Source organism: Microchirus variegatus (assembly GCF_963457635.1).
Source record: "Microchirus variegatus genome assembly, chromosome: 1".
Lineage (NCBI taxonomy): Eukaryota > Metazoa > Chordata > Actinopteri > Pleuronectiformes > Soleidae > Microchirus > Microchirus variegatus.
In genome coordinates this window covers 18,510,601-18,526,632 of record NC_139802.1, presented here as the reverse complement: position 1 = coordinate 18,526,632, position 16,032 = coordinate 18,510,601, and the positions used below count along the sequence as shown (strand labels likewise).

The 16,032-nt window shown below is 39.5% G+C and overlaps 1 protein-coding gene across 1 annotated transcript; it reads right to left on the bottom strand.

The window, feature by feature from the left end:
• Positions 1–1,670: 1,670 nt before the first annotated feature.
• Positions 1,671–13,137, bottom strand: cndp1 (carnosine dipeptidase 1; the record flags this gene model as incomplete). The annotated part of the gene is made up of 11 exons (XM_083891390.1): positions 1,671–1,749; positions 3,572–3,719; positions 4,433–4,574; positions 5,341–5,505; positions 5,639–5,799; positions 8,980–9,064; positions 9,168–9,365; positions 10,479–10,567; positions 10,828–10,990; positions 11,589–11,732; positions 13,027–13,137. The coding sequence occupies 11 exons, from the start codon at positions 13,135–13,137 to the stop codon at positions 1,671–1,673; spliced, it is 1,485 nt and encodes a 494-aa protein (XP_083747516.1).
• Between the last annotated feature and the right edge of the window lie 2,895 nt (positions 13,138–16,032).

The following is a 16,032-nucleotide window of genomic DNA, read 5'->3' as shown; positions in this document are numbered from 1 at the left end:
CATTTGTGTGCATGTGTCTGTATAGACGTTGTATATAGCTCTGAAAGGGAGATATACACACACACACACACACACACTAAATCTTCGGTGCAGTGAACGTTTGACAGGTATAAATAAATGTCTCATGACTGAAGCAACAATACGTTTGAGTGTTTGTCACGGTGTTGACACTCAGCTCCAGGAAATGGCAATGATGTCAGCTCCGATTCATTGTTATCGATACCATAACAACGCTTTGCACCCATGGTTCTCAAACTGTGGGTACGGGAGCTTCCTCTGGTGGTGTAAAAAGTTTGAGAAACACTGTTCTACACAGTATTCTTTGCACAAACAGTGTCTACGGGATACAAATTAAGCAGTACTATGTGTACAGCTGCAACACCGGTGGCAGCCATCTTGGAGACCTATGTCAGGGTTTTCTGAGGTTTGCTCGGGAATTGGCAAGTTCCGACTACGACTGGAACGCACCAACAGGGAGTGAGTGAACAAACATTGTGATGTCATGCTGCTGTATTTTAACACCACAAGCTCAAACCTGACCATGTTTACAACCAGAGGTGAGCTCATTTCCTCATTGCAGCTCATGTCGCTATGTATGTCTGTAGGCATGTAAATGACATACTTTTGTTTTTAGAAACGTGTTTAGAAAATCACAAGTCAAAGTCACAATTCTTGTTTATTTCTAGCCGTGCTTTATTCTGCTTTATTTCCGTAAACCCCTCTCTTGTTTTTTTTTTCACTTCCTGTCAAGTTTCCCGCCTCTGTGATTGTCTCCACCCTCTCTAATATGATTCAGCTGTGTCTCGTTGTCTTCCCTCCTCCCTGTGCTTATAAAGTCAGCGTCTCCTGCTTGTTCTTTGCCAGATCTTCGTTGTTTTTGTGCTTTAAATTCCAGTGTTTGTCCCCTACTGATTTTGGGCTGTTTTTTTCTGTGAACTAACTGATCCTGGAGTAAAATTATTGAACTGTTTTTTCTTGCCTGAAGTCTGCTTTTTGTCCTTCTGAGTCTTACAAAGCTCAGACTTAAGTGACAACCTGTCATTTTGTTACCCTTAAGAATCTGAACTCCCATTTTGAAGCGTCCAGAAATGCAATTTGGCCGGCGCCAAACAATATCAGCTGTCCGTCACATTAGTGTGCACTCATACTCTATGTGCTGTACTTTATCATCTATTTGTTCTCTAAATAATGTGCTATTAAAGAAGACTTTTTTTGATGGCTATACAAAAATATTCCTCCTTCCTAAATGACATCACCAGGGAAATCAGAAAACTCTTCAGTGTGGTTTGCAGAAACATTCAACATCTGATCGTGGAGACTAGGTTGCTCAGCACTCGTGAAAAGTTCTTTATATTTATGCTTTATATTTATTTAAGTACTTACATGACATAAAAACAAAATACATGTATTGTTGCAGTGTAAGCTTTTACTACATTGAATACACAGGCACACAGGAGACATTGTGTGTCTGACATTATTATATCAAAACAAACCAACAAACTCCACATATTCAGCGTGAGCAACTGAAACGGCAACGTGATCCGACTCCAGACATTTTATCAGCAGACGCACAGATTGAGATTGAGATAAATACGCATGAGTGTTAATTTAAAACCAGACTCAGACTCAGAATGTCACGGTGTGTTACTTGAAAATGTTGTCCAGCGTCATCACACAGTCGTCTTGTTAATCTGGGACACTTCGTTCAGGAAGGCGACGAACAACTTGGTTCCCTCGATGTAGTTGTACCTGGAAGAGGAAAAACAAGAATTAATAGAGTATAGTATTTAAGTTGAGACAGTGTATGTTGTTGTGTTTTGTTTTTAAGCAGCTGTTTATTGTATTGTGCAGGTCCCCTAATAAAGCATACAGTACAAATACAGGTTAATAAATCAAACATCTCTTATAAATAGTGTATTGTTGTCGTTTTTGAACACTGTGTATGTATATGTCGCTGTAAATAATATTTCTACAAATTTTCTTTATACTTATTTTATTTTTTATTCCATATTGCTGTATCAATGTGAATTTCATCCACACACACAAATATATGTACACAGTATAAGTGTTTATAGTGATTGATAGAGCGATGATTAAAGCTAAAGTATCCGCCTTGTGTATGAAGACGAGTCTCCTTCACCGATTCAATCGCAATTCATGTTCAACACCACAGCAATAGATGGGAGTAATAATAGTAAAATTAAAAATGAAATAAATGAATCCATCCGTCCATCTTCTACTTGCTTTATCCTCCATGTGAGGGTCATAAATGAAATACGAGCACCTTTCCTACATACAGCTCAAAGCAATTCAAAACAGTGATTTTTACGAAGGAAACAACTCATTCATAAGCAAAATAAAGAGTTTAAGTTTGAGTAGTGCAAACCTGAGGTGAACTGAATATGAATTAAATGCAAACGAGACAAATTGTGCATGTGAGGTACTAAATTATTATTTTTTTACAAATATTGAACGTGCTCATAGGACGCATCCCTGATTTTGTTTGCCGCTGTTTGTTAGACGGAGCGATCGATAAACCGACAGCAGATGATTGCAGTGTTTGTGACGGCCGAACGGGCTGAACGAGTGAGTCAGCAATGTTAGCTTGGTGCAATTCCAATTAAAGTGCTGTGAATAGAAGAAGGAGAAGCTGAAAATCAATCCTAAATGATACAGGAAGTCAGTGCAGAGCAGCCAAAATCTGACTGATGCTCCCTCTCCTTCCGAGTTGTTGTTAACAGCTGAACTGCAGGGTTTTTAAATGATCAAAACAGCATTAAAGAAAAGCATTACAGTGTTTTTTGGCATCTTTTTAGATTAGAAATTGTACTTAGGCGGCAAACTTTGGTTAGGCTGAAACAATTACTGGATTAATCAATCATCAATTAATCGATTACAAAACAAATCGTCAACTGTTTTGATCATCGATTCATTGGTTTGAACCTTTTCTCATGATTAAAACAAGATTTCTGATTGTTTCTGCTTCTTAAATGTGAATACGTTCTTAGTTTTTTTGCTCCACAAAGAAATCATTAAAAAGTCAATCATTTTGGTTTTGGACAAACAATACATTTGAGAGCATCAATGACCAACACTGATCGACATTTGTTTAATGTTTTCTGATATTTAATGGAACAAATTACTCGATTAATCATGAAAATAGTCAACAGATTAATCGATTATAAAAATAATCGTTGGTTGCAGATCTAAACTTTGTTTTTTGTCACCTTGTTGATCTAAATCTAGGATAAACACCAAGATCTGTAGCCTCAGATTTAATCTAATTAAATTTTCTCGCAGTTGCATTCCTATTTTTTTGTTTCAGCACCAATGAGTGCTGTTTTTTCCTTACTTAAATATATGCTGTAAATTCTTACATTCTTGACTGATTTATTGCTGAAATACAAATACGTAATCAAGTTTCTTTATGTCTTTATTTCAAATATCTATTTGTTGTCTAGATTCTGCCAGTTTGTGCCAGTGGTGTCGTACGTTCGTCGTCATTAAAGGCCTCGTTTAAAACAAAAACGAGGCCGACAAAAAAAACCACAATGGCCTATGGGAGTCAAACCTGCTCATTTTCTCGTTCTGGGAGTGCAGCCCGTCGTCGAAGCCTCCGATGGGCATCATGATGAGACTTTTCCCCGTCACATCCTGGAAGGTTTTAGCAATGGGGATAGTCCCGCCCTCACGGATCAGATCTGGATCCATGTCAAAAACTGAGAGAGAGAGAGAGAGAGAGAGAGAGAGAGAGAGAGAGAGAGAGGGGAGGACATTTTGTTTTCCAGAATCATGGGCATGAACAGAATGAACCAGCAGGATTATTTATATGAAATAGTTAAAGCTAACTGCAAGATTTGAAAAACAACAGTAGAGGACTAAAAATGAAATTAGAAAGACACACCAGCAGAACACAAAAACCCTGAATAAACCACTTAAATGTGAGAAGAACTAACAGTATTTCAAATATACTGTGAAAGTTGATCATTAGTCGTGAAGAACCAAGACGTAAACAACACGTTCCAATTGTAAACCATGTGTTAAAATCATGAAACAAAGCAAGGGAATGTGTATTACTATAAATATAATATGAATAATATACAGTAAATATGCTTTAGAATAAAACCCCCAGTATTTTTGATGTCTTGGGAAAGACATTGTGAATAAGTCTGGTGGTTTGTGTCTTCATTGACCTGTATCGCCTGCCTGAGGTCAAAAGGTCAAAGGTGAAGGGCACGGGGGGTGAGAAGAGTCTGAGATGATATATATATATATAAGACTTGACATTTGTATTACTACTGCTAGTTTACGTTTATACTTTCTTTTACAGTGTGTTTATGGTTTTACAGTTACACTATGTGCCGTGTGTCTGAGTAAAGCGCACGCTGACAGAATGATGGCGGGAGCTTAATGTGATGTGAAAAAGCCGTACCTCTCTTGACGGCAGCTTTCCCGGCATCGTAAAGAGGGTGCTGAGTGTCAGCCAGCCAAGGCTTCGCTCCAATCACCATAGTAACTTTGAGTCTGTTTGGACTTTTCCTCTTGGCAAACACAGAGTGAAGGTAGTCTGTCACCTGAAGCATCGAAATGTGGAGACAAAGAGCAGAGGTAGTGAAAGAGGAAGCCATTTATTTTACACTGAGGATGAAAATCAATGTGTTATTTTATATTTATTTATGTAACATCTAGGAGGGTTTATTGAAGAAGTTTTTTGAACTTAGTAATGGTCGCTTGGTTGATTGGTCATAGAGCTTCATCCCTGGAAGAGTCATGAATGCGACGTCTGACTTAAGAATCAAACCGAACTGTAAAAAAACACTTAAAAATCCTGAAAACATGCATTATTCTTCAACATTTAGCACGGAAATGTCGAAAATCTTAAAGGGGACATATTATACCCTATTTCTCCAAGTTAACCTAGTTCCCTGGTGTCCTAATGAACATGTCTGTGACATGCTTTGGTCAAAACACCTTAAGGATGAAGCACCACAGCAGTTCAATCAGCCTGCCAAAACAGCCCTGCTCAGAACGCTCTGTTTAGTAGTATCTCTTAAGAAAAAAAAGTAAAACGAAACTTAAGGGACAGGCAATGACAGAGGCTACTGGGAGCTAACAGCATTTGGAAAAGTGATCATTTGCAGGCTCTAGCAGGCACATTGCCGTCATATATAACATGCATCCATTGGACAGATAAATCCTCTGCAGCTGGAAGTTTGTGTAGAACTCTGTGCTGCACAGTGGAGCCAAGAATAGAATTTTCCACGGACTTTGTGGACTTCTGTCACTACTTCTCACACACTGGCCCTTTAAAGCATTCATTTACCAGTAGCATTGTTTTACCTGTTTCTTCACCACTGCAGGGTCCATGTCGGGAACTTGTCTGATGGAGAACTTGCCAATAACCTTAGCCGGGATAACGGTCTTTGTGCCAGGGTCAGAGAAAGCCCCCTCAATGCCGTGGATGGTGACTGTGGGGTAGCGCCACAAGTGGGCCAACAGGTCCACCTATACAGGAAACACAGATTGGACGGTCAGCTTTTTGTGCCTTTCTACAGAATGACTTCATTTGTATCCCTCACTCACATTTAGACGCTCGCGTGACCCCCCCCCCCAAATTAACGTCACTTTTGAATCTCACCTTGTTGCTGTACATGAGCTGGTCGATGCCGATCTTGTTCTTGTAGTTGTCAATGTCAAACTGGATGTCCTGGTACATGCTCCATTCGTCGTCAGAGAGAGGAGCCACGGCCTCCCTGATCCCAGGAACCAGGATCTTACCACTGGGGCTGATCAGTGAGTCTGACGAGTGGAAATACAACAGAATGAGTTCACTCAATCAATTAAATGAACTATACAGCATTTATACAAATCAAATGACTTTTGTTGTGTCTTTAAGGTCTTATCTGTTGTATTTTAATGGTACCTGTCATTATATTGAATGCTGTCTTATAATTTTAGTATTTCTCTAATTTTTAGTATTGTTCTGCATGTTAGATGACTGTAAAATGTACTTTGTGTTTTGTATTCTGTCTTCAGTATGACTCTATAACATCTGTCCACATGGAAAACAGCCTATTGGCTAATTCTGACGCATTTACAGCTGCACTGTGCCTATTAATTAAACTAATAAGAAAAAAGGCACTGGCAATAATGTGGGATGTTAAAATCTGATATTAGAGTTTGATATTTGAAAGCAGTGTATTAGGGAATACAAGCAATCATTCAAATAACAAACATTTATTTGATTAAAATAAGTAATACGGTCAAAATAGAATTTTGTTTAATTATTATTTGATTAATCGATTATTAATTATTAATATATTAATTTCAGATTTTTCAGCTTCCTAAATCTGAATATTTTTGTAGATATTCCTGCTCCATATTACATTTAAAATCATTGAAACTGAAAAATCAAAACAAGACATTTGTGAACATCATCTTTGGGAAACACCGATCAACATTTTCCGACATTTTACGGACCAAACAAGTACATATTATGGAAATAATACTTATTTGCAGCTCTAGTAATGTCTAAAAGGATTCAGTTCCTTATTAAGCATAAGAATTATACTTACAGTGCTCCTGGATGTTTTTGTGCTCATAAAACCTTGAGTAATCTGCATAAGAGCCAGCAAGTTTTACATCTTCATCATAAAAAAGGAGGACTCACGTTCCACTTCCTGCTACGTGTTAATTATTAAGTAGAAGTGTGAGAACATATGGGTTTGTTTTGTGCACTTTTTATTCGCAGTGTCAAAGGAAATGATGGTGAAAACAAGAACTAAAGAGACTCTCACTCTTTTGGTATCTACTCCACTACGCTGAAGTAGAAAGTCCATAAAACTGGTATAATATACTGTCACATGGTGAAGAAGGCCTCGAGTGCTGCTCCAAACCAAGGCTGTTCATTAGTGTCTGTTACTGCAATAAAATTAATAGGTCATATAAATATCATTAAGTAATGTCTGCCTGTCTGGTTTTGCATATTCAGTGGCTGTCATGTGTAATGTTATATACTGTTATGTATGGTTGTTCCCACATATCCATTCATTCATTCATTCACTGACAGGATCTCCTCATTAATTAAGTGTCTTGCTGTGTTGCCATTGTAGATCCTTCACCCTGAGAGTCATTGTGTAACTACATATATATATATATATATATATATATATATGTATTCAGTATATATATACTGTATGATACATACACATACAGTTGCAGTTCACAACATGTGAAGTTCCTTCTTTCTTGTACCTTTACCTTGGTATGTTTGATGACATTTTTGGTTCTAAATCCATGGTTTTCAAACTGTGGTACGTGTCCCACCAGTGGTACGTGAGCTTCCTTTTGGTGGTACTTGGAGAAAACTCAGAAATACTGTCATATATGCCAGGGTATTTTTTGATCGGTATGCGTAGAAAATGAAACAAATAACAAAAATGAAAGTCATTAAATAATAATTAGAGTGACCATATCTCTCACTCCGTCTTAATCTAATGTCACTGTACCAGAAGAGGAGGATAATGAGAGCAAATTATCTTATTGGGATTAAATCTGCCTCCTGTGAAAAGTCTGCAGCTGACTTTGCTCGATTGCCTTATTTGGTGTTGGTGGTGATAATGGTGTTACTTTGAGAGCTCAATATTTTCACAGGTTGTACTCATTATAAAAGGTTTTTGCACTTTTCCTGTCAACAGTTGTAGCACTATACTCGGCTTGACTCTACTTGATCAGGCACTTAACAAACAGTTCAGCCATTGCTGAGAACGCTGTGTTTTATTGTAATCTTGCGCTCAGCGAGATCTCTGAAAAAACCCGGTCCGGTCCTGAACAGCAGATCATCCTGCTCCGGGCACTAGTCCGGGCACATCCGGTTGCGTACATTGAACCTCAGAAGAAGAATAACCTCCGTTGTGGAGGTGTTTCAGGAGCGTCAGTGTCTTCTGACTCTGGGTCTGACGCCGGGTCAAAGTCATAAAAGGGACTGCGGCAGGGAGTCATGAAGAAGCTATTTTCAGGCACGTCGTTTTTCCATTACTTACCAAACTGTTTGTTAAGTACCTCCTCAACATTATGGATGGGATATTCATGCCATGGCAGGATGTTGTTTTATACCCTGACACAAACACATTAGATTAACTTGTCGTCTGCACCTCGCCGACAGAAAACTGGTGTAAACCGGTGTAAATGGCGCCGTGTTCAATTCTTGTATCAGATACTGCGCTCATTACTCTTCCAGTGACGACACTCTCTGACCAATCAGTGGCCGGCAGACCAGGTACAAGGTAGTCGTAGTGCTACAACTGTATCATGGAAAAGCGCCATTTGAGAACCACTGCTCTAAATCAGATATTTTAAGAGTCAAAATTCATCTGATTCTGGTTTTAAAACCTTTTTTTCTAAAATGTCCACAGAGAAAAACCTTTAAAAAAAAAGTAAAACGAAACTTAAGGGACAGGACATTACATCGGCCAGAGAGGCTACTGGGAGCTAACAGCAGTTAGCATTTGGAAAACTGATCATTTGCAGGCTCTAGCAGGCACATTGCTGTCATATATAACATGTATCCACTGGACAGATACATCCTCTGAGGCTGGAAGTTTGTGATGGACTCTGTGCTGCACTGTGGAGCCAAGAATAGAACTTTTCACGGACTTCGTGGACTTCTGGTTTTTACGGATAATATTGCCCTTGCCAGCATTCTCATTCAATAACACATTCAGTCAACATTGCATGTTTTATCTCCTGTACTTAGACTGAGGAAGACCACAAAACATGAGTGAGTCATCTTTTTTCACACTTTGCCGACTGATAGGACCTCCAGAGTCCCAAATATAAGGATTTAAATGAATAAAAAGTTGATTTTGCATAATATGGGACCTTTAACAGTATCCTATAACATAACATAGTATAGACTTCCTTGTTAGATAAAGGCAAAATAAGAGCAGAATGAATGAATGACTCATGGTACACGCTTACCAAGAATGCCAATGAGGTCAATCATCGGTTCAATCACGGCACCTCCATAAACTCCAGAGTGTAAATCCTGTTTGGGTCCATCAACCTGCAAACACACACACACACACACCACGGGAGAACATGAGACAGCAGAACACAGGTTATACACCGCGTGTATATGTATGAGCCGAGTGTCAAAGATCATGAACCTCTGCAAAGAAGTAGCAGTTGCCTCTGGTGCCGTAGGTGAGGGCCGGTCGTCTGCTGAGCCAGCCACAGTCCGAGATGATGATGTAATCCACGTCAGAGAAGAAGGTGTCTCTCTGGGCCAGGATCATGGCGTCCAGGCCGTTGGAGCCCGTCTCCTCCATGCCCTCGATGACAAACTTCACATTCACCGGCAGCTCCTGGTGGACAAAAGTGCAAGTGTTACAGTAACTGAAAGCAGCGTATTTGTGCTTTTTGATGTTGTAGTGGTGTTTCTGTCACGTGTGCAGACCGTCGAATGGAGCCATTAGCTTTCTTTTTAAAAGCAGTCTTATCAAATCCTACACAGACCCTTTCGATGTGCACTGCATATTCAGCGGCGTCGTTTTCTCTTGCGAGGAACAGGAACAGGACTGCTGCAGTGACTTTGCAGAACAACAGCAGTGACTTTGCAATCAGTTTCTCTTTCTTGCCAGGCCCGAGGCTACTCCTCCGTTTGTTCCCCACTAAATGTGTGGAGTATTTTACTCAACTGAAAACAGTCCACTCAAATAAATGGGTGTTATCTTCTGGGTCTGTCTTGCCTGAGGCACCAATCTTTATCCGTCGTCCCCCTCTTTATATTCTAAGTGTTTTCCAAGACAAAGATGAGCTGCAAATATGAGCTGTTATTTGTCCTTTGGCTGCCTCAGCTCCCATTACCTTGCACATTTCATTCTGCTCATCTTTGGCAAGGGAAATGGTGAATGCTCTGCATTTATATAGCATTTTTGCAGACTTCATGACCAAAGAAAGCACTTTACCCTGACAGCCATGGTTCTCAAACTGTGATACGTGTACCACCAGTGGTACGCAAGAGGAAAATTAGAAATGCCAGGCTACCGAAATCTGATATTAATCGATAAAAACATACAAACATCTATATCCATGGTTCTCAAAAAGTTGGAAAAACGTCTGTACATTGTTTTTTTGGGGGGGGGGGGGGGGGGGGGGGATTGCCTGTTTTTGGACATTGAGAAAAAAAAATATTTGTAATGTTTTTACTTCTTAGCAATAATTGATAAATAAATAACTGCCAGGTATTGAAAGTTATTCTGGAAAACTGGACTAAAGCATCTTTTATGGCCCTTTCCTGGTTAAAATAAGCAAAAAAAAGACGGACATTTTGAGGCTTAGGTGTTAGGAAAGTCAGAGTATGTAATCAGAGTGGAGCTGAGGAATTTGTGAGCAGAAAAACATTTTTGTTTTTAGTGAAGTCCTGTTTGTGTGCATAAATAGTGCCATTTATGTGATGTACAAAGGAGTCATATTACCATGTTGAGAGCCTGATAAGCCTCCACAGCATGAATCCAGGCTAAAACTGGTGCTTTGTTATCTGATGCTCCTCTTCCATACAGGTTACCTAAAGGTGAAAATCAAAAAAAAAGAAACATTATAGAAAATACATTTATTTTTTCAACATATACATAAGGTCACATAGGCAGGAGGAAGGGGAATGAAAACGGCAGAAAACAGACAAAAAGGTACCATTAGATAGAAATATTCCAGACATCTTGCACAGAATTGTATACACAAATCCGGCCTTGAAAACCACTAAAACAATTTAAACACAGAGTGGAAATGTCAGTGGAAATGACAACAGTTTAATATAAAGGCTTTTACCATTAATGTCAGTCAGGTTGTAGGGGTCGGTGGCCCAGCCGTCTTCTCGCTTCGCCGGCTGCACGTCCACGTGACCGTACACACACACCGTGTGTTTGTCGGCGTCGCTGCCGAACCGAGCTGTCACCACTTTAGGCAACGCCAACATCTGGCCATTAGGAAGCTGCGAACATTAGCATCCACTGTGACACATGCTTTGCTTTCTAACCATCAGGCATAAGGTGTTGGGACTTTGTAGTGCAGAGTGTATTTTAGTTATTTGGTGTTGCTACAGGGACGTCTGACACACTCAAGGATGACCCAGGGGCCCAGGGGAGCTCAGGGGGCACCGAAGCCCAAGCTACTACCTTGATATCTTATACATCCTGATACACTGACGTCTTGACAGGGCCCTCAGTCAAATAACAAAGGATTCAAGGTGCTTTAGTATCATCCCAACATGTAGACATGGAAGAACAAATGTTTGGAACTCTAGGACCCAGAGAAACAAAATAAATAAATAGAATTAAGAGAACAGATAGACCCAAAATGAAAGAAGATTCATGGTAGGTTTGATTATTCAGGGCCCCTCAATCATTAATTAATATTATTATTATTATTATTATTATTATTATTATTATTATTATTATTATTATCAATAATAATAATAATAATAATAATAATAATAATAACCAGGTGTTGCCTGACGAACAGCATTTAACACCGACCTCCCCGTGAGCCAAACTAATGATTGTCTATGATTATCAGTCTTTGTCGCTGACCTCTTGCTCTCCGACGTCCACCAGCTCCACAGCTCCTCCCATCAGCCTCAGCTTCTGGGCCGCCAGCTCCATCATGCGGTGCAGGTCTGGTCTTTTCTGGACATTACTGGAGTCGCTTTCAATGGCAACCCAGTCCCGCAGAGCCTGGAAAACACAAACAAACACAGATGAATTTGCTCTTAAATGAAAAAAAAATATGAAAAAATTGTTGATTACGCTGCCATACTGCCATCTTTTGGTCAAGACTAGGTTCGCTTTGCCTGAGAAGTCAGCAATAAAACATTCTGTATGTTAACTCTATCTATCTATCTATCTATCTATCTATCTATCTATCTATCTATCTATCTATCTATCTATCTATCTATCTATCTATCTATCTATCTATCTATCTATCTATCTATCTATCTATCTATCTATCTATCTATCTATCTATCTATCTATCTATCTATCTATCTCTAAAAAAACAAGATCTATATTTCTTTAATATATTAAAGATGTAAGAAAAAAAGACGGGAAGGTCTTCTTTGTCTTTCGGATTGATATATTCCTTTATTGCGTTAAAGGTAGTTACAAAGATTGCAGTTGTTCAATGAAAAGATGGTTTACCCTATGCCTTGCTTAGGCATACTCTATCTGGTGTTGTCTCTTTGGTCCTGTCTGAGTGCACTACTCCACATAGCCATACATATTTGTATCCAAACAGTCATGAGTATGCCCACCCACATGTGCAGATTGGCTGACTCTATCAGTCCCATCATCTCCAGGTCTGAGACTGAAGTCTCCTCCAACGTGTGATCACCTTTTGTCTCTTCTAACAATGAACGTGTGATCATCTTTTGTCTCTAACAGGATTCCGATGATTTAATCAAATTCGTCTGGAGCCTCTTCCTTTCTCCTTCTTTTACAATTGATAGTAGTCGTCTCCCTTTGTATTCTAGAGACTGGCTCTTACAGCAGAAGGCAAAGGGCAGCTCATAGGCAACCCAAAGTTGAACAGTATTGGTACAACCAACCTGTTCGGCAAGACATGATTTCTTACAAAGAGCAGCCTTGGGCCGGCTCTGACTGTATGTCTTTGGATTTTCAACATCATTTATCCCCAACTTGTAAATTTCCCCACTGCGGGACGAATAAAGGACTTCTTATCTTATCTATGCAGAATGAATGCACTAATAGCACCACCTAGTGTCTAAAATGTTTAGGCCCGCTCTCCTGCCTACAGTTTACCAGACTGTGAACACATGTGGCCTCTTGTAAATCTTTACAATATCTGCTTTCTGTGCCAGAATTCATATTTATTCATAGAGCTGCCTCTATTGTCCTACTGTTTTCAGGGCACTTTGTACAAATAGGTGGATGTGACCGGAAGTTTAACACTGAGCTTTTTAATTAGAGCCTCCATCGTGTAAAAGAGGAGAAAGGATATTCAGTATTTTACCTCGACGTATTCTTCTTTGTGGTTGTCAATGTGTTGTACCAGCTCCGTGTACTGGAAAGCATGTGCGGTCGCAGAGAGCAGCAGGACGGAGAGCACAAACGGAAAAGTCATCTGTTGGCACAGAAGAATAAAAGGAGAGCACTTCATCGAGGGACCGCTGGAAGAATGAACAGCAACTCGTTTTTACATACATGGCATTTGAGGGAATAGGAAAAATACTGAACATATTAATCGTAAAAGAAAATGTAGACCATGTCTTGGAAACACTGACATCATAATTTCAGGGTTTTTTTTAGCTTTTTGGGAAATAAATGTGGTGGTGGAAATTGCCCAAAAATGTCAAAAAAATTCAAATTGTTGCATCATCTTATATATAACTTCGGATTTATGCATTTATGGAGCAAACAGTTTGAGAAGTGACTGAAAGCTGACGACGCAGCCGGCCGGTGACCTTTTGCCTGGTTTTTGGGGTTGCTCGGTGTACGTTGCAAAGCTGTGTTTGTTAAACCAAAAACTGTGATGCATTTAAATCCATTTGAGTTAAACAACATGTGATGGATTAGAAAGACTTAGCCATAAAACCTTTATTGCAATTGTGCAACAAAACGTAATTTACTTATGCACTAAAAGTGAGGTTTGCGTGTGTGTGTGTTTAAAGGGTTTTCATCTGACCAGTTTTCAAAATAAAGAAACAAAGAATAAGAGAAAACAAGTGTGATCGATGAGTGAAATCCTGTGGAATTTTGCACATTTAAACACAAAACCTTGCAACAGTGAGGGACCAATTGACAGTTAATGAATTGGCTGGGGAAAAAATTGTCCAAAACCTAATATTATGCACAAAATGTTGACATTTTATATCAATTTATTGTGGACTGAGTCACACTCTCTGTAGTGTCACACCAAATGTGGCTTGTTGGTTAATTAATAATAAGTAAATAAAACAATTTATAATAAGTGAAACAAGGCTTACCTTCCCTCCGCTTGCTCTGTGTGTGTGTGACAGTCTCTTCAAGCAGCCAGGCAGACTTTAGCACTGTGTGGTTGTCCTGATATTTATACACCCCCCCCCCCCCCTCAACATCACACTACTGGGCCCTGGGGTCAAACAGTCAAACATTTCCTAAAACACAGCCAAGACAGCTGACAAATTACTTTTTTTGTGTGTTTTTTCCAGCTGACAGGTACAAGAATTACACTCAATCTATTGATCTTGCTCCAAGAATGCACCCAGCAGGAGCAAAACCAGCATGTTGAAATGAACTAACTCCTGGTGCTTTGAAATCTCCAAGACAAAACCGCTGTTCCTGATCTGCACTGCACTGAGCACTGAGCTACTTGTGAACATTCTTAATGTTAGATAATCGCGCTTAACAGTTGGCCTGAGCAGAGTAAATTCCCCATGACCTCTTGATGTTAATTGGATAAATTGTCCACGGTAAAAACTTCCTGAGTTTTCGCGAGTGTCCCAGTGTGAGACAGGACACTGTCTGGGCCTTTGTCACGATCATTTTCATTTTCCATGAAGACTTTATTTTTATAATATTACTTAAGTAAAAGTTTTAAAGTACAGTATTAAGTATTACATTAAGTAAGTATTACAAAAGTGAGGAGGTAGGATTGAGCCATGGTGGCTCAGTGGCAGCAGGGCAAGCTGTCTTTCAACTGGAAGGTTGTGGATTCAATTTCTGGCTCTGCTCGTCTATATGTGATGCTTATTGTTGCACAGCAGTTTTTTATTGCTTCCTTAATGGCGTTTAACTACGAGAACCACTGCTCTATAAAACTACTGTATGTCTTCCTTGTGTTTATACTTGAAGTTGACAATTTACTAGATTTTTTGTTTTTCTAATAAGACGAGTGGATGTCAGGGAGGGACATTTTTTCCCCCACATTGGCATATAAAGGTGATTCAACCTGTTTATAAGCACACATGTTCCTACAAGGCAGGTCGAACACACGCTGATCAGAGCTGGGTGAGTGTTCTTAATATCTTGGGGCCCCAGATGAGGTTTTCTCATTCTGTAATCCTAAATGTTTCCTTCCTGCTGTGGCACATGCTGTTCATGTGATATTATACTGTACAATGTTCAAAAACAGTGACAGAAGTCTACAAAATGATTCATGTGAATATTAAACTATAAACTCATCCCATGTGCAATATTTATAATATATTTCACATATTTACAATATACATATACAATATTTCATGTGCAATCTTTGTTTATACTTTATACTACTGAAGTCCATACTGCATAATCTGTGCTGTGTTTATTGTATGTGTGGTATGTTCAAAAAAACTTTCAAATCAAATCAATAATTTTACAAATATAACTGCAGTAACTGCTTTAATTCTATTTCTGGGACACTTCATTCATGCTGTCCCTGTGAGCGCTCCCGTGGAACGTACACGCGCGGAAGTAAGTTAAGCGAGTCCCCGCCCCCTCTCACGTGATCGAAACGTATTTCCCATTTTTTGTGGATATTAATAAATTATATTATTTTAATATCAGTTGTAAACTATTGTATGTTACCTGTAATGAGTGCACTACGAAGTTCAGTGAATTCCCTCTGTATATACAAATATATCTGTGACTTTTTTGTTTACTTTTTTACGCGGGAGGTCAGAGGTTAATAGAAAACAAAATGGCGGAACCCACACAGAGCGCAATGTTTTGATGCGTGTTAAGTGCTGTATTAGGTGGACCCGTGGACGTGGACGTGTTGTCTTCTCCGCGACACCGGCTGCTAATCGCGACCAACTCGCGTGTCCCGTCACGTCCATTCTGGGTGCAGTGAAAACGCTGTACAGCGTCTGCGACGAAACAAAGTGCAGCCGCAACAGTCGTCAAAGAGAATCCGTCCTTTCTTTCACCCGTAACGTGTTTCACGGTACTTGACAGGACACATTAAAGCTCCCCTGAATGTTAAGTTAGCAGCAGCAGCAACACGGCTGTGAAGAAGAGAGGAATAGACCCGGAGCAGCGATACAGCAGCGGCACAACA